Source organism: Pseudorca crassidens, chromosome 18 (assembly GCF_039906515.1).
Source record: "Pseudorca crassidens isolate mPseCra1 chromosome 18, mPseCra1.hap1, whole genome shotgun sequence".
Classification (NCBI taxonomy): domain Eukaryota; kingdom Metazoa; phylum Chordata; class Mammalia; order Artiodactyla; family Delphinidae; genus Pseudorca; species Pseudorca crassidens.
Window position 1 is genome coordinate 61,437,148 of NC_090313.1, and position 17,787 is coordinate 61,454,934.

The 17,787-nt window shown below is 35.5% G+C and overlaps 1 protein-coding gene across 6 annotated transcripts in view; it reads left to right on the forward strand.

The window, feature by feature from the left end:
• The window catches only part of RB1 (RB transcriptional corepressor 1), a 134,942-nt gene that overhangs the window by 53,969 nt on the left and 63,186 nt on the right, over positions 1-17,787 (forward strand). For all 6 annotated transcript variants that reach the window (XR_010937029.1, XM_067713655.1, XM_067713654.1 and 3 more), the window contains exons 11-17: positions 51-128; positions 3,925-4,012; positions 9,893-10,009; positions 11,278-11,334; positions 11,419-11,450; positions 11,530-11,606; positions 12,658-12,854. Coding sequence is in view for 5 of the 6 variants with exons in the window: in XM_067713655.1 (XP_067569756.1) it covers positions 51-128; positions 3,925-4,012; positions 9,893-10,009; positions 11,278-11,334; positions 11,419-11,450; positions 11,530-11,606; positions 12,658-12,854 (646 nt within the window). In the remaining variant the exon portion in view is untranslated. The remainder of the gene's footprint in view (positions 1-50; positions 129-3,924; positions 4,013-9,892; positions 10,010-11,277; positions 11,335-11,418; positions 11,451-11,529; positions 11,607-12,657; positions 12,855-17,787) is intronic.

The following is a 17,787-nucleotide window of genomic DNA, read 5'->3' on the forward strand; positions in this document are numbered from 1 at the left end:
TCACAAATTGTAAGTTTTCAGTCTGAATGACTTTGTTTATCATTATTTAGTTTTGAAATGCAGAGAACACCACGAAAAAGTAACCCTGATGAAGAGGTAAATGTGATTCTTCCACAGACTCCAGTTCGGTATGAATTTTCTTACTTTTGATTTTCATTATAATTATTTATTCAGTACTTTATAGTGCTTCGGGTTTATTCATTTGTTTCATTATATATTTGTATATACATGCAGCAAATATATATTGAGTGCTCTTTGTATGCCAGACATGTTACTAGTTGCTGAGGATATGATTATTAGACGTAGTTCTGTCTGTCCTTAAGGTATATAACCCAGAATGAGAATGTGTTCCATTTCAGTATATAAAAAAGAGAAAAAAAAGTATCACCATTTGCTCTGTATATAACCTAGAAAGATTGGAGCCATTTTTTAGTGTCCTTTTCCTCACTTGCTTCCCACATCTAATCTGTTTTCAAGTCTTGCTGAGTCTGCCTCCTAAGTATTTGAGTTCATCTACTGTTCCCCATTCCTACTCTTCCCACCCTTGTCCAAGATATCTCTCTCCTTCTCTTGGAATTTTTGCAGTAGCCTACTAACTGATCTTGCTGTTTCTACTCTCATGACTATTCCTCTCTCCCTATCACCAAATATATTCTCCAGAGAGCCCCCAGAATAATATTCTAGAAATGTAAATCAGATCATGCTTTTTTTTTGGCCACAGCGCGTGGCTTGCAGGATCTTAGTTCCTCCACCAGGATGGAGCCCAGGCCCCGGCAGTGAAAGCCAGGTCCTAACCACTGCACTGCCATGGAATTCACTCTTTGGAGTATTTTGAAAAAGCTACTTAATTGGATGTAGCTTTGGTTGAAATGACTGTGATTATATGGTAGAAATGTTTTACCTTAGTGGTGTGCCATCCATCCATCTGTTGCTTTTCACATTTTTCCTCATATGTCTTGCTCTTCAGTGAGAACAGAACAACTGAGAACTTTGTGTGGTAATGTGTGGAGAAAAGAATGCTTAAATAAATGATGAAGAACAAGTACTCAGTGAGGAAGCAGCATTTCAGACACACCTAGTATCAGTCACCAAGACCAAAAGACATGAAATCAGAGAGCTAGATTGCTGTTAAGTTTGTGATTGCTTCCTACTGCAATTGAAATACAGTGCAAATCCCTTAACAGTGCCTACAAGACCTTATATGATCTAGCTTCTGTTACCTCTCCAACCTCATCTTGTTTTCCTGCTCATTATGTACTAGCCAGTTTTCTGAACTCTCCAAAATCTTCTTTTGTACTCAGTGACCTTCATATTTGCTTTTGTTTCTTCTGTTTTGTTTTTGTTTGTTTTTTTTTTGCGGTACACGGGCCTCTCACTGTTGTGGCCTCTTCCGTCGCGGAGCACAGGCTCTGGACGCGCAGGCTCAGCGGCCATGGCTCACGGGCCCAGCTGCTCCGTGGCACGTGGGATCTTCCCGGACCGGGGCATGAACCCGTGTCCCCTGCATCGGCAGGCGGACTCTCAACCACTGCGCCACCAGGGAAGCCCCACTTTTGTTTCTTCTGGAAACTCTTCCTTCTTTTCTATGAATTGCCAACTACTACCCTTCTTTTAGGTTCAGCACAAATACTACTTTTTTGAGGACTTATTTCTCTCTGAAGTATTTTCCTTTATTATTCTTTCTCACAGCATCCTGTTCTATTCCTTCAAAGTATGTATCACAATTTGTAATTATAAATTCATCTGTGTGTTTGCTTGTTTTTGTCAATACCCACAATAGTCTTTAAGTCCATACCACATGGACCATGACTTTCTTGTTCACCATTTAATCATTAGGAGCTAGGAGAATACTTGGTACATAGTAAAACAATCAGTAATCTTTTCAAATGACTACATAGATACATAAAAATACATTTTTGTTTAAATATGGTAAGAGACATAGGGCAAGTTAATGAGATGGCACAGAAGGGACTTTATGAAGTGATATTTGAACTGAATTTTGAAACATGTAAGTTTGTGTCACAGGAGACTGACAGCATGTGCAAAGGCATGGAAGTATGAAACAACATGATGCATCTGGGGAACTATAAGCAGCTCTGTATTGATGGACTAAATGGGAAGATGAAATGGCAGGAGAGGAGGGTGGGTATTAGATCATGAAAGGCCTTATATTCCATACTCAGAAGTTTGGGCTTTAACTTGTGCAGGATATGGCCTGTTGCTATACCTGGGTGTTAAGCAGGGCTAGGATAAAATCAGACTTGATTTGTGAAAGTTTACATGGTAGTAGTTTGTGAAAAGATGGACTGAGGAGGGCGTGGTGAGAAATAGAGAGACCTGTCAGTCTGTCACAGTGGTTAGGCAAATTAGGATAACCTGAGGAGTTTTTTTTTGTTTTTCAAAGTACATATGCCTAGACCCTGCTGCCATAGACATAGTCAGAATCTCAAAATGCTCTATTGCAGTAATCCAGTTGAGAGATGCTGAAGATATGAACCAAGAGGTAGGCAGTTGGAGTGAAAGAGCAAGAACAGGTTTGATAAATAGTTGATGAATTCATATTTAGAATATTATTCTTAAGGCATTTATGGGATATGAAGAAGATAATGTAGTAAGTAGTAGGATATAACGATCTTATAGATTTGGGAATCATCAGGGAGAGTTAAATCAGAAAAACAGGGTCGGGGGGGTGGTGTGATGAATTGGGAGATTGGGATTGACATGTATACACATACACTGATGTGTATAAAATGGGTGACTAATAAGAACCTGCAGTATAAAAAAATAAATAAAATTCAAGAAAAACCAAACAGAATGAGGTTGCCTGAAATGAGGGTGCATAATAGCAATAACGGTTGGCTAAAGGCCGAACCCTAAAGAATGCTAGCATTTAAGGATGAGATAGAAGTTAGATTAAAGAGAATGAGAGGTGTGATTGGGGAGGCCAGAGAATGAAGCCAAAGAAGCCAAGGGAGGAAGGGAGTTTCAGAAGAGAGCAAGTGTTTAAGAGTGTCAAATACCTCAAGAAAATCAAGTATCAGAACAAATAAAAAAGATATTTTGGTTTTAGCAGTTGGTCACTTATGGCTTTAGTCATTGTGGCTTAAGTAGATTAGTACATGTACACGTCACAGAAGCAATATATTTAAAAGTTGAGGAAGTGTAGATATCAGTTTAGAGAGGCTTGACTGAGAACACTGAACATGTTTTATTAAATAATATTTAAAGACCCTTTTGGCTATAAACATTCTACAGTTTTTTGCATCATTAAACAGTGCCTACAGAGTAGCAATGAACTGCTACTCCAAAATTGGAACATTAATATTTACCATATACCATACACAGACACGTGTGTGCGCACACACACAGACACACACACACAATTATATAATTAAAGAGATCTCAAAGAGATTGACCTACTTTTATGTTTCAGTGATGATGACTTCTAAAATTATGTATCTTTTCATCTTGAAGGTCTCTGTAAAGGACAGTCACTTGGTTCTCTACTTGAGTAACTAAATATCTTACTGTCTTTATTTGAAAATTTTTAATATTTATTTGTAATAATGTTTTCTTAAAATATTACCATTTTGATGCCAGTTTATGTTTTATCCTTAAAATAATGTCATTACTTTTTCATCAATTGTTTTGTTGATATTTAGTTCTATTAGTAAATAAACATATCAGTTCTTTAATTATAAACTTACTGATGATCGACATATGCTTTCTTAAAGATTTAAGTCAAATGTAATTCCTCATAAACAGCAGTACACTAAGGCTTTTATAAAGTCTTATTTCAGAGAACTTCTTAAAGATAAACAGGAGACAATGAGATTGAAGATATGTGTAACTTATGAAATAGATACTTATCATTTTTTCTTTTTATTCCTTCATTGCTTAACACTTCTTCCTATTTTTTTCTAGGACTGTCATGAATACTATCCAGCAATTAATGATGATCTTAAATTCAGCAAGTGATCAACCGTCAGAAAATCTGATTTCCTATTTTAATGTAAGCCATATATGAAACATTATTTATTATGATATTTTGGCAAATAAATTTGAAATTAGAAGTTAAAATACTGAGTGTTTTTTTAAACACCCATTTCCCAACCAACATGTAGTTGTCTATTATCTCATTTCTTGCTTTTTTTTTTTAAATTTTTTTTTTTGGCTGTGTTGGGTCCTTGTTGCTGCACGCGGGCTTTCCTCTGGTTGTGGCGAGCGGGGGCTACTCTTTGTTGCGGTGCGTGGGCTTCTCATTGCAGTGGCTTCTCTTGTTGCAGAGCACGGGCTCTAGGCGTGAGGGCTTCAGTAGTTGTGGCACGCGGGCTCAGTAGTCGTGGCTCGTGGGCTCTAGAGCGCAGGCTCAGTAGTTGTGGCACACGGGCTTCGTTGCTCCATGGCGTGTGGGATCTTCCCAGACCAGGGCTCGAACCCGTGTCCCCTGCCTTGGCAGGTGGATTCTTAACCACTGCACCACCAGGGAAGCCCTCTTGCTTTTTTTAACTCTCCAAATTAGATATTATTAGTAGTATCATTTTATTTAGACAGTGTTGTTTTTAGATTTTCTCATATTTACTTTTTGTGTTGCTCACCATTCTTTTTTATAACTTAGACCTCACTTTCATAATTATTTTCTTCTTTCTTCAGATACATCTTCTAATCATTCCTTTAGTGGGGGTTAGTTTGGGATGAACTTACAAGCTTTTTGTTTTGTTTTTTGTCTTAAAATATCTTTACTCTTGGACTTCCTTGGTGGTCCAGTGATAAAGACTCTACTCTCCCAATGCGGGGGCCCGGGTTCGATCCCTGATCAGGGAACTAAGATCTCACATGCCACAACTAAGACCTGGCACAGCCAAATAAATAAATAAATAAATTACATACATATATACATACATAAATATTTTTTTAAAATATCTTCACTCTTATTTTTTGTAAGGTAGTTTACCTGGATCTTCAATTCTAGGCTGACCTTTACTTTCTCTTAGTAGTTTGAAGATATTACTTCACTATTTCCTGGCTCTCATTGCTAATAAGATGTTTTCTGTCAGTCCATCTGTTGTTCCTTTATAGTTTATCTTTTCTCTCTGGCTCTTTTAAGATATTTTCTTTGAATGTGACATTAGACAGGATTTAACATTTGCCATATCTCTACGGTCTTTTTTATTTAGCCCACTTTCATTTACATTTCTTGAGTGGCCCTGTGTGCATTGCAGTTGGCAACTCCTGATGGACCCTGAGTTTGATATCTGAAGGACCCCTGCTAGCCTCCCTCCCCTCAAAAAAGGGAGAGAGGAAGAGAGAGAATGAAAACTAGTGTCTATATTCCTTGTTTGCTCTTTTACTCCTTTAAAATCAAGTGAGGCTTGGGAGCCACTGAAATGCTCATCTGTGGCAGTTGGATGAGGCTAGGAGACTTACTAAAATTTGGCTTATCCGGTAAGTGCTTTGTGTGGTTAACATTCCATTTAATATCATAAGCTGCCTGTGGTTTTGTCATATTCTTTGTTGTCTTGTTTATATTTCCACCCCCCCAAGAATTAACAGAGTATTCTCTGTCATCATATTCATAATTGTGTTGGCTCAAAACTGATTTTGTTTGTCCAGTTTGCATAAAGTTGCTTTTATTTGTGGGTTATCTGTAGCACAAGAATATTTCCCAAACATAGCTACCCAGTTACTTAGAACTTTTAGAAGGGATAATGGTAGAAGTAAAAAGAATGATAATCTCTCTCTTCTTAAATATTGTTTTCAATATTTCCTCCAACATTTGGAGTATGTAGGAAGTCTTTTTTATTTTAAACTACTTCAGTTGGGTAGAAAATTCTGCCTCAAAGACATTTTCCAGAGCTCAGTTTAAAGCTTAACATTAAATGAAGCGCAACAGTTTAACTGCAGAGTTTTATGTACACTACAAATGGCCTATCTCAGAGTGGGCATATCTTGAAGACCATTAAGTTTTTCTTTGAATTTGCTTCTTTATTAGTTCAGGTGTCTTCATTTTAAAAATTAATGGCATCTTTTCTTCTGTGTGTAAGTAAAATCTTAGAAGCTATAGACATTTTTTTCTTCCAGTTTTATTGAGATATGCTTGATGTACAGCTCTGTGTAAGTTTAAGGTATACAGCATAATGGGTTGACCTACATACATCATGAAATTAGCATCACAATAAGTTGAGTGAACATCCATTATCTCATTTGGATACAAAGTAAAAGAAATAGAAAAAAAATTTTTTTCCTTGTGAAGAGAACCCTCAGGATTTACTCCCAACAACTTTCATGTATAACATACAACAGTGTTAATTATATTAATCATGTTGTACATTACATCCCTAGTACTTATTTACCTTATAAATGGAAGTTTGTACCTTTTGACTGCCTTCATTCAGTTCCCCCTTCCCCTACCCACCCCCCGCCTCTAGTAACTACAAATTTGATCTTTTTTCTATGAGTTTGTTTCTTTTTGAAGTATAATTGACCTACAACACTGGGTTAGTTTCTGGTGCACAGTATAGTGATTCGATATTTCTGTACATCTCAAAATGATCACCACGGTAAGTCTAGTTACCATTTGTCTCTGTACAGAGATATTATATAATTATTGACTGTATTCCCTACACTGTACGTTTCATACCTGTGACTCATTTATTTTGTAACTAGAAGTTGGTACCCCTTAATCTCCCTCATCTGTTTCTCTTTTTCCCCACATCCCTCGCTTCTGGCAACCATCTGTTTGTTCTCTATCTCTATGACTCTGTTTCTATTTTGTTGTGTTTGTTCATTTGTTTTTTTTTTTAGATTTCACATATAAGTGAAATCATACAGTATTTGCTTTCTTTGTCTGATCTACTTCACTTAGCATAATACTCTCTAGGTCCATTCTTGTTGTCACAAATGGCAAAATTTGTTTTTTCTTTATGGCCAAATAATATTCCATTGTATATATATACCACATCTTTATTATTCATCTATCAATGGGCACCTAGGTTGTTTCTATTCTTGGCTATGGTAAATAATGCTACAATGAACATAGGGGTGCATATCTTTTCAGATTAAGTGTTTTCATTTTCTTCAGATAAATACCCAAAAGTGGAATTGCTGGATTGTATGGTAGTTCTGGTTTTAACTTTTTGATGAGCCTCCAAACTGTTTTCCACAGTGGCTGCACCAATTTACATTCCCACCAACAGCGCATGAGGGTTCCCTTTTCTCCATAACCTCGCCAACACTTGTTATTTGTTCTCTTTTTGATAATAGCCGTTAGACAGACGTGAGGTGATATCTCATAATGGTTTTGATTTGCATTTCTCTGATGATTAGTGATGTTGAGCATCTCATGTGACTGCTAGCCATCTGTATGTCTTCTTTGGAAAGATGTGTATTCATTTCTTGTGCCCATTTTTTTAATCAGCTAGTTTGCTTTTTGGTGTTGAGTTGTATGCGTTCTTTGTATGTTTGGATATTAACCCTTTATCAGATATATCGTTTGCAAATATCTTCTCCCATCCAGCAGGTGGCCTTTTCTTTTTGTTGATAGTTTCCTTCCCTGTGCAGAAACATTTTGGTTTGAAATAGTCCCACTTGTTTATTTTGCTTTTGCTGCCTTTTCTTCCAGAGTCAATTCCAAAATACCATCTCCAAGACTAATGACAAGGAGCTTACCACCCATGTTTTCTTCTAAGAGTTTCATGGTGTCAGGTCTTATGTTCAAGTCTTTAATCCATTTTGAGTTAATTTTTGTATGTGGTGAAAGACAGTGGTATAATTTCATTTTTTTGAAACTGGCTTTCCTGTTTTACCAACACATTTATTGAAGAGACTGTCCTTTTCTTACTGTATATTCTTGACTCTTTTGTGGTAAATTAATTGATCATATGCATGGGTTTATTTTTGGACTCTCTATTCTGTTCCATTGATCTCTGTTTTTTTGTTTTTGTTTTTGTTTTTGTTTGCGGTACACGGGCCTCTCACTGTTGTGGCCTCTCCCGTTGTGGAGCACAGGCTCTGGATGCGCAGGCTCAGCTGCCATGGCTCACGGGCCCAGCCGCTCCGTGGCACGTGGGATCCTCCCGGACTGGGGCACGAACCCGCGTCCCCTGCATCAGCAGGCGGACTCTCAACCACTGTGCCACCAGGGAAGCCCTGATCTCTGTTTTTATATCAATAACAAACTGTTTTGATTACTGTAGCTTTATAATATAGTTTGATGCCTCCAGCTTTGTTCTTCTTTCTCAGGATTGCTTTGGCTATTTGGGGTCTTTTGTGGTTCTGCACAATTTTGAATTGTTTGTTCTATTTCTGTGTAAATACCTTGGAATTTTGACAAGAAGTTTATTGAATTTGTATATTGCTTTGGGTAGTATGGGCATTTTAACAATATTAATTCTTCCACTCCATGAGCATGCAGTAGCTTTGCATTTACGTGTGTCTTTTAACGTTTCTTTCTTTAGGGTCTTAAGTTTTCATTGTACAGATCTTTCACCTTCTTGGTTAAATTTATTCTGGATACAACTGTACATGTGATTGTTTTCTTAATTTCTCTTTCTGAAAGTGTGTTATTAGTGTATAGAAATACAACTGATTTCTCTATGTTGATTTTGTATCCTACAACTTTACTGATTTTTTTTATTAGTTCTAACAGGTTTTTTGTGGAGTCTTTAAGGTTTTCTATATATAATATCATGTCATCTGAAAATAATGACAGTTTTACCTCCTTTCCAATTTGGATGCCTTTTATTTCTTTTTCTTGCCTAACTGCTCTAAGACTTCCAATACTATGGAATAAAAGTGGCAAGAGTGGGCATCCATGTGTTGTTCTTGACCTTAGAGGAAAAGCTTTCAGCTTTTCACTGTTGAGTATAATGTTAGCTGTGGGCTTGTCATGTATGGCCTTTATTATGTTGAGGTACATTCCCTCCATACTCACTCTGTTAAGAGTTTTTATCATAAATTGATGTTGAATTTTGTCCAATGCTTTTTCTGCATCTGTTGAGATGATCACATAATTTTAATCTTTTATTTTGTTAATATGGCATATCATTGATTGATTTGCAGATATGGAACCATCACTGGGATAAATCCCACTTGATCATGGTATAAGATCCTTTCAAGAATATTAATGTATTCTTGAATTGGGTTTGCTGATATTTTGTTAAGGATTTTTGCATTTGTATTCAGGAGGGATATTGGCCTATAATTTACTTTCCTTGTGGTGTCCTTGTTTTGGTATCAGGACAGTGCTGGCCTCATAAAATGAGTTTGGGAGTGTTTCCTCATCTTCTGTTTTTTTGGAATAGTTTGAGAAGGATTTGCAGTAATTCTTCTTTGAATGTTTGATAGAATTCACCAGTGAAACCATCTGGTTCTGGACTTCTATTTATTGGGAGGTTTTTGGTTACCTATTCTTTCTTCTTACTAGTAATTAGTCTTTTCAGATTTTCTATTCCTTATGATTCAACCTTAGAAGGTTGTATGTTTCTAGGAATTTATCCATTTGTTCAAGGTTGTCTAGTTTGTTGGCATTCAGTTGTTCATAGTAGTCTCTTATGATCATTTGTATTCCTGTGGTATCAATTGTAATATCTGTGAGGCTGTTTTTGATGGATAATGGAAAGGGCTAACAAATCTGTTCTTCCCTAACTTGCCAGCAGGAAATTTAGATAATAGTTTTTTAGTTGTACTCTAGTATTTTTGGTCACTATTATCCCAGAATGGAATCCTTTATGTTCCTCATATTTTCCGTAGTTGTATTTACCTAGTTTATTGTGGAAGTGTTTCCACAGTATAAACAATTGAGAGTGATAAGTCATGTAGTATAGAACAGAAAATGTTAATTCTCTGATTAAACAGTATCCTCAATGTTAATTCGTGTTTTTCCTTCTTAAAGAATTGCACAGTGAATCCAAAGGAAAGTATCCTGAAAAGAGTGAAGGATATTGGGTACATCTTTAAAGAGAAATTTGCTAAAGCTGTGGGACAGGGATGTATGGAAATTGGATCACAGGTAACTTGAGTTCATTTTGATTAGTGCCACTATATAGTAAATAATTTCAAATGCAACATCTGTCCCAGTTGTATAAATGCTGTAATAGTATCTGTCCAATAGTATAAAATATTGGAAGATACCATATCCCAGCTGCTTGTGTATGCTGCTGTTTATGGAAAGCTTTATGGGACAGCTCCTCTCACTCCATTACAGAAACCAAAAGTAAACATGCAGAAAATTTTAGAAGAATTGTAGAAAATTTAAAAAATACAGTAAGAAAAAAATCAAAATCTTGCTAACATTAAGTTTTTGGTGTATATTCTTTAACTTTTACATATATGAATATTCATGTGTGCATATACTTATACAAATGGAATCATATTATACATGCCATTTATCAGTGATGTTATTAAATGATGTTGTTTTTACTATTACTATTATTATTTCAGAAAATCTAAAACTAATATATGGTAAGCCAGTGGGCTCTGGATCAGAGCCCTGGGTTTATATCTGGTTCTATCATATATGAGCTGTCATGTAACTTCTCTGAGATTCAGGTTTCTATATTTGCTCTGCTTTTCTCTGTGGCATTAATGAGGTAATATATAAAATATATTTGAAAACTGTAATCTACTATACACATTTATTTCGGTGTAGTAAGGTTATATTTTGATTCCGTCTGTGTTTTAAACCATTATATTTAAAAGTTCTTTTTGGTTATATATGAAATTTGTACTCATAATTTGGAATGAAGGATTTTGGTGTGTGTTTGTCTGTGTGTGTGTGTGTTTATCTAAAATTTGACTGTTCTTTGGACTAATGAAAACTAGTTGTTTGATAACTTTTTGCTTATAAGATCAGGTAGGTCTGATTTTTGCCTTTGACCAGTTTTATGGAAAGAGACTATTATCTTAATCCTGGAGAGCTATCTTGAAAATATGTGTTCTAGGTCACAAGAAGTATTACATTAGTATGTAAAATGGTTAAAATAGTACCAGGTACGTAATATATTCTTAGTACACATATATCTGTTGAATGATGTAGACTGAAGTGGAATGATAGAAAACCAACTACTGGACCCCTCCTCTTGAAAATTTATCAGGAATGTTAAAACCATCATTTTATACTTAAATCTTGAGTTTTAGACAAGCAAGCTTTTGTGATCTCTTGGTAGCCATATTCCTAAGAAGGGTCAGGAATGTGTCTCAAGAGAAAACTTTTAAAAAATCAGTAATTGTTATGGTTTTCTAAAATAGTGGGATCTAATTTTTTTTCTTTCTTTGTAGCGATACAAACTTGGAGTCCGATTGTATTACCGAGTAATGGAATCCATGCTTAAATCAGTAAGTTTAAAAGAATATAATAGAAAAAAAATTTAATGCTGACACAAAGAAGGCTTCAGTTAATTTTTTTTTAATCTGTTTTAGGAAGAAGAACGATTATCCATTCAAAATTTTAGGTAAATTTTTGCTTTAGTAAAACAATTTCTTCTTTTTTTAAAAGTAAATGTTACAAAATCATTCTTTTTTTTCCTTTAGCAAACTCCTGAATGACAACATCTTTCATATGTCTTTGTTGGCATGCGCTCTTGAGGTTGTAATGGCTACCTATAGCAGTAAGTTAAATTTTAGTAAATAAACATTTTAGTTCAATTTAAAGTTAAAAAAAACTACTTACCTAATGTGTGGTATGGGTTTTTGTGGTGGGCGGAATGGAGAAGTTAAGGAGTTAAGGAGAAGAAATGCATATTTTAGATCAGTATATACTGAAGAATGTAATTGGTCACCGTAATGTGGTCACCATAAAGTGGTTTATTAACCTGAATTATTTCATGTCATCTTGGGAATAGTTTCACTAGACTCCTATTCTGGACTATCCTGAATCCAGGAAATGTACCTATTGAAACCCCTTCAAAGACTTATGAGACTGTAAAATGCCTGAGGAGTACTACTGAGCAGATTCCACTGATATGGAAGCACTGCTACATATATATTCTGTGGTTATGAGACGAAAGGTTGGAGCTAGAATCCACCAGATAAACAGAACAGAGGTCATCAATAGTGTTTTTTTTTAAATATAATTTTAAACACGTATTATTTTGCAAATAATGTTGCAAATGTCCAAAAAAAGTTTTGTTTGCAAAAAACAACAGAAGAAAATTTATCTAAGGATACAAATATATAATAAAAGAGGAACTTAAATTAGTAAACAAATATGGACAACTGTGAATCCTCATTTATAACCAAGAAATGCATAATTAAAACATATTTACTAACCAATCAAATTGTCAAAATCTTAAAGAATCACTTCCTCTCTTAATCGAGGATTAATGAGACAGTTAAAATGGATATGCTAATGCATTGCTGGTTAGATGTTAAACGTGTCCCGGATACAAGTTTAGGGTGTTTAAACCTTTGAAAATTTGATATAAGCTGTGAGCCTTCTATCCAGGAAAGACATATATATGCACATACACTCAAACTTTGGAAGCCTATTTCCTAGGAGTCTGTGGACCCCAGAATAAGAAATTATGTTCTAAATAAAAATTTTTGTTTAGCCTTTCTACTGTGTTTTAATTTTTTGTTTGATAAAACCTTCAGACCAAAAAATATGTCATTCAAGGCTTAACATTTCATACCTAAGTTACGTTTTTCTTTCATTTTTAGGAAGTACATCTCAGAATCTGGATACTGGAACAGATTTGTCCTTCCCTTGGATTCTGAATGTACTTAATTTAAAAGCTTTTGATTTTTACAAAGTGATTGAAAGTTTTATCAAAGCAGAAGCCAACTTGACCAGAGAAATGATTAAACATTTAGAACGATGTGAACATCGAATCATGGAATCCCTTGCATGGCTCTCAGTAAGTAACTAGCTAAAATAGTTAAAGATACTCATATGCATATGGATAACAGTTATCTGTTAGTGAGAGGTATTTGTTAACATTTACCTCAAGAACAAATATGAAATTTTTTTTTTTTTTACAAATATGAAATTTAATGAATAATGTTGTTTCAGTGTATAGCCCAAGAAGCAAGTGGAATATTAGAATGGAGTTTTCTTTGAGCTCCCCAGACTGTCTGATACAGGGATTTATTTATGAATAGCTTTTCTTAAAGCTTGGCACTTCAAAACAAAGCAGAATTCTTTAACGTGTTTGGGAACTTTATTTAAAATAGAGGTGTCATGTATGAAAATTTAAATGTCTACTCTTAAAATTTCAACAAAATGATGAAAAAATTGAGATTATGCTATTGATATGATTTAAAAATACAGATTTTTAGTTCAATTTTATCTGATTTTTTTTGTCCCATTGTTAAAGGTAATCCAAAAATCTACACAATTATAGTTATTGTTTATAGCATTATAAGGGCACAAAGCATATTCTCTAGGTAGTCTATTTATAGCATATAACCTATTGATAAGGCTTTATTTTAGTAAAGGTGACATTTCCTATGTAGTAATAGTAAAATATTTATATGGAGTTCTTCTGTTATGCTCTTTAAATCTTCATAGTTGGGTAATACTTTGTTAAGCATCAGGTTTTTAGATTAATATAGAGTTGGTTTCTTCTGAAATTGTTGCATATGCTAAGCATATATCTTTTCATTTTTATCAGTATATAGAAATGGCAATAGAAAAATTAAGACTTTAGTTATATTAGAATCCTAATCTGTACATGTAAACCAAGTTTTACTTTTTTGATATTTTAAAAATGTAATGTCTAAGAGTAACTTGTTTCTTAGTGCTTTTCTTGTATTGCTGTATAGACAGAGTGGATAGAAAAGGAGAGAAGTATGGGAAGTTGATAGAAAGACACTATTGCTAAGATTGAATTGGGTAACTCCTTTATACAGGAGCTTCCACTGTAGAAGAAAAGGAGTGGTTAGGAGAAAACTCTCAGAATCCGGGGGTTAAATGAAAGTAGCAAAAATAAATAAATAGATCAATAAATGAAACAAGCAGATAGAGTACTTTTCAGAGGCTGTTGTGCCCTCTCTTCCTAGAAATTGAAATCAAGACATCACTGTATTATCTGAAAGTGACTATTCTCATTCTTTTAGAGAACTACTTTTATTTCCATCAGTACACATCTGCTGTATGCCTTGCATTGAGATAGACATTGTGAGGATATAGAAAAGACATGAGCTCTGAAAGTTGTGGAGGAAATAGTAGAAATGTATGGTTTAACAACTGCTTGTGCTCAAGCCTGTTTAGTTCAGTTACTGGTGTTCTAGGATTCAAAACAATATTCCTTTATTTTTGAGAATTTTTGGAGAAAAAGTGACATGCACAAAGTCTGGAAAAGGGTATAATTTTTTAATAATAGGATGATGTGGAAGTCATAATAAGCCTCTGAATTTAAATTCTAAGTGTGGTATTTCTAGGGGATGAAATTATAGATGATTTTTAATGTTTGGATTTTTAAAAAATCAACACATACTACTGTTTTAATTGTGAAGAATGGAGTGGTAGTGGGTAACTGTTAAGATAAGTCATCCTACACAAACACAATATGTGAATTTTTCCTGTGAGAATAATTGACATTTTAGAGAAGAGACATACTATAGATCTATTTGAGCTTTCACAGGCTTTAGGATTTTTTTCTTTATTGAAGTATAACATATATACAGAAAAGTATATATCACAAGTTGTAGTTCAAAGGATTTTTTACAAATTAAATATACCCACATTACCAACATATACAATAGATCAAGAATCAGAGCAATGGAACACACCCATGATAATCAAAATCCAGATCAAGAATCAGAGCAAACTTTCATGGTTTTTTGATTCTGTATTATAATGAGTCTCTCATTAAACTGTAGTGATTTATAAGAACATATTCAGTGTTGTTTACCTAGGGAAACATCAAGTGATATTATTACTTACTTTTACCTGTTGATAATTTAATGAAAGAAAGAACATCATTGTATTTTTAATGGTTGCATAGGGAAAGAGTTCAGTATCTTTACTTCACAATCTTGAGAAATAATAAAGAACAGAATAACTATAAGAAGGAATAAGCACACTTCTGTTTCTTTTGATCCCAGAGAGATTAACAGGCAATATATGAATGTAAAATGCTAAACAATCTATTGAAAAACCTAGTGAAATCTTGTTCTCTGGAAATTTGGAAGATTAGAGGTGGTTTAAAATGAACCATACCTAGGGCTTCCCTGGTGGTGCAGTGGTTGGGGGTCCGCCGATGCAGGGGACGCGGGTTCGTGCCCTGGTCCGGGAAGATCCCGCATGCCGCGGAGCCGCTGGGCCCGTGAGCCATGGCCGCTGAGCCTGCACGTCCGGAGCCTGTGCTCCACAACAGGAGAGGCCGCAGCAGTGAGAGGCCCTCGTACCGCCAAAAAAAACAAAAACAAACAATAAACAAAAAATGAACCATACCTAAGCGTTAGATTGAATGACTTCCGGATGTTTAGACCTCTTAAATCTGCTAAGCAGTTTATAATGCCAGCAGATGATGAGGTGAGATTTGGATATTTTAGTTTCAGTATATTCAAACTGTATCCGATGTTTTTGGTAAAATCTTTGTAAACTGAAGTAGACCAGGTACTTTATTCTCTAAATGGTCTTTTTTGTGGGCGACTGTGGACTTTCCCTGTTGATCTCCCCACATCTCTTGCTGCCTTAATACTATTTCTCTCACAGCCACCTGAGAAATTTTTTCATAAATGCAGAACAAATCTCATTATGCTAATTTCTCAAATAAAAACCTTTTGTAGGGGACCTATGCATCTGGTAATATTAAAGATAGAATCCTGGGGAGCTTCAACATTTAAGCGATAGACAGAAAAGAGAAGCCTATAAAAGAGATTGAGGCATCTGATATTCCTCCTCAGAGACTGGAGGAGTATCAGAAGTGGTGTCATACTCGCTCTCTGAAAGAGAGGGTACTGAAAGGTCTGAGTGAGCACTTGCTGTTTCAGACACTGTAGGAGCAGTCAGTAAGAACTGAAGAGTGTTCATTAGTTTCAGCAATAAGGAAGCCACTGGTGAAGGTAGCGAGGACTGTTACAAGAAGTGGTGGGGGCAGGAGTAGATTGCAGTGGAATTTGGATGAGATGTGAGTGAGAGATAAAGTGGAGACAGTCATTATAGATAGCTTTCATCAGTCATGTCTGAGAAGGGAAGTAAACGTATAGCTGGAGGTATGTGAGGTGGAGGGAAGATTAGTTTTTAAGATGGGAAAGGAAGGATTAAATGTTGACAGAAAAGAGCCATTAGAAATGTTATCTATTGCTGGATGACACATTAGTGGCTTAAAACAATCATTTTATTTTGCTCATGATTCTGCGGGTCAGGGATTTGGGAAGAGCTTGACTGGGTACTTCATCCCTGACCATGTAGTATCAGCTGGTGTCTGAGGCGGGATCCACTTCCAAGATGCTTCTTAACTCTCAAGTCTGGAACCTTGCTGCTTCTTGGTATGTGCTCACCTCTCCCTTCCTTTCTTTCTTTTTCCCTCCTCATCTCATCCTTCTGGGCTTCTCATGTGAGAAACTATGCATCTTATAGCATTTTGGTTTTAGAGTACTTGTGCTTCTTACACAGCAGCTCTTTATCACTGGTTTTAGGCAATTTGATTATGGTGTGCCTTGGTTTAATTTTCTTCATGTTTCTCTTGTTTGGAGTTCTGCTTCGAAAGGTGAGCTTATAGGTTTCATCAAATCTGGACATTTGGGGCCATTATTTTCTTAAACTGTTTTTGTTGACTCCCACCACCCCTTCCCTCAGGGATTCCAGTCATACATGTATTAGGTCACTTGAAGTTGTCCCACAGCTCACATCATGATGCTCTGTTCTTTTTTTTTGGTTCCAGATGTTTTTGTTTCTGTTTCGTTTGAAATAGTTTCTATAGCTATGTCTTCAAGTTCATTAATTTTTTCTGCTAAAATGTCTAATTTGCTATTCCAGCTACTATATTTTTAATCTTAGGTATTCTGTTTTTCATCTCTAGAAGTTTGACTTGAATCCTTTTCTAAATCTTCCATATCTCTCTTTAACATATTTGTGCTTTCCTTTACTTTCTTAAACATATGGAATATAGTTATAATAATTGTTTTAAAGTTCCCGTTTACTAATTGTAACATCTATGTCTTTTTAGGACTGTTTCTGTTAACTGATACTTCTCCTTTCAAGGGTCATGTTTTTCTGGGGTTTTTTTGTTTGTTTGTTTGTTTTTGCCTGCTTGATGACTTCTTATTGGATGCCAGACATTGTGAATTTTTACCTTACTGGGTCCTGGATATTTTTATATTCCTTTCACTATTCTCGAGCTGTGTTTTGGGACTCAGTTTAGTTACTTGGAAACAGTTTGATCTTTTAAAGACTTTTGTCGTTGTTTATAGACAAAGCCAGGGCAGTCTTTAATCTATGGCTAATTTCTCCCCACTGTTGAGGCAGTCCCCTTCTGAGTACTCTACCTGATGTCCCATATATTACAAGGTTTTTCCACCCTGGCTGGTGGAAATCAAAACTCTTCTTGGCCCTATGTCAGCTCCCGGAATGGTTCTTTTTCTGGTTTTGGGTAGTTTTCCTGCACTGATCAGTACTAGGGTGAAAACTTGAGAGTAACCCTCTGCAGCCTCCTGGAGCTCTGTCTTTGCAGCTCTCTCCTTTCTGTGTAACTCTCTGCTCTGCTATTCTGTCCTGCTAATTTTAGCTGCCTTAGCTTTCTTGAATTCTCAACTCTGTTTTCTCCAACCGGGCAGACCACTGGGATCTATTTCAGTTTTTCCTCCCTGTGTTGTAGCCTGGGAACTGTCTCCAGGCAAAGG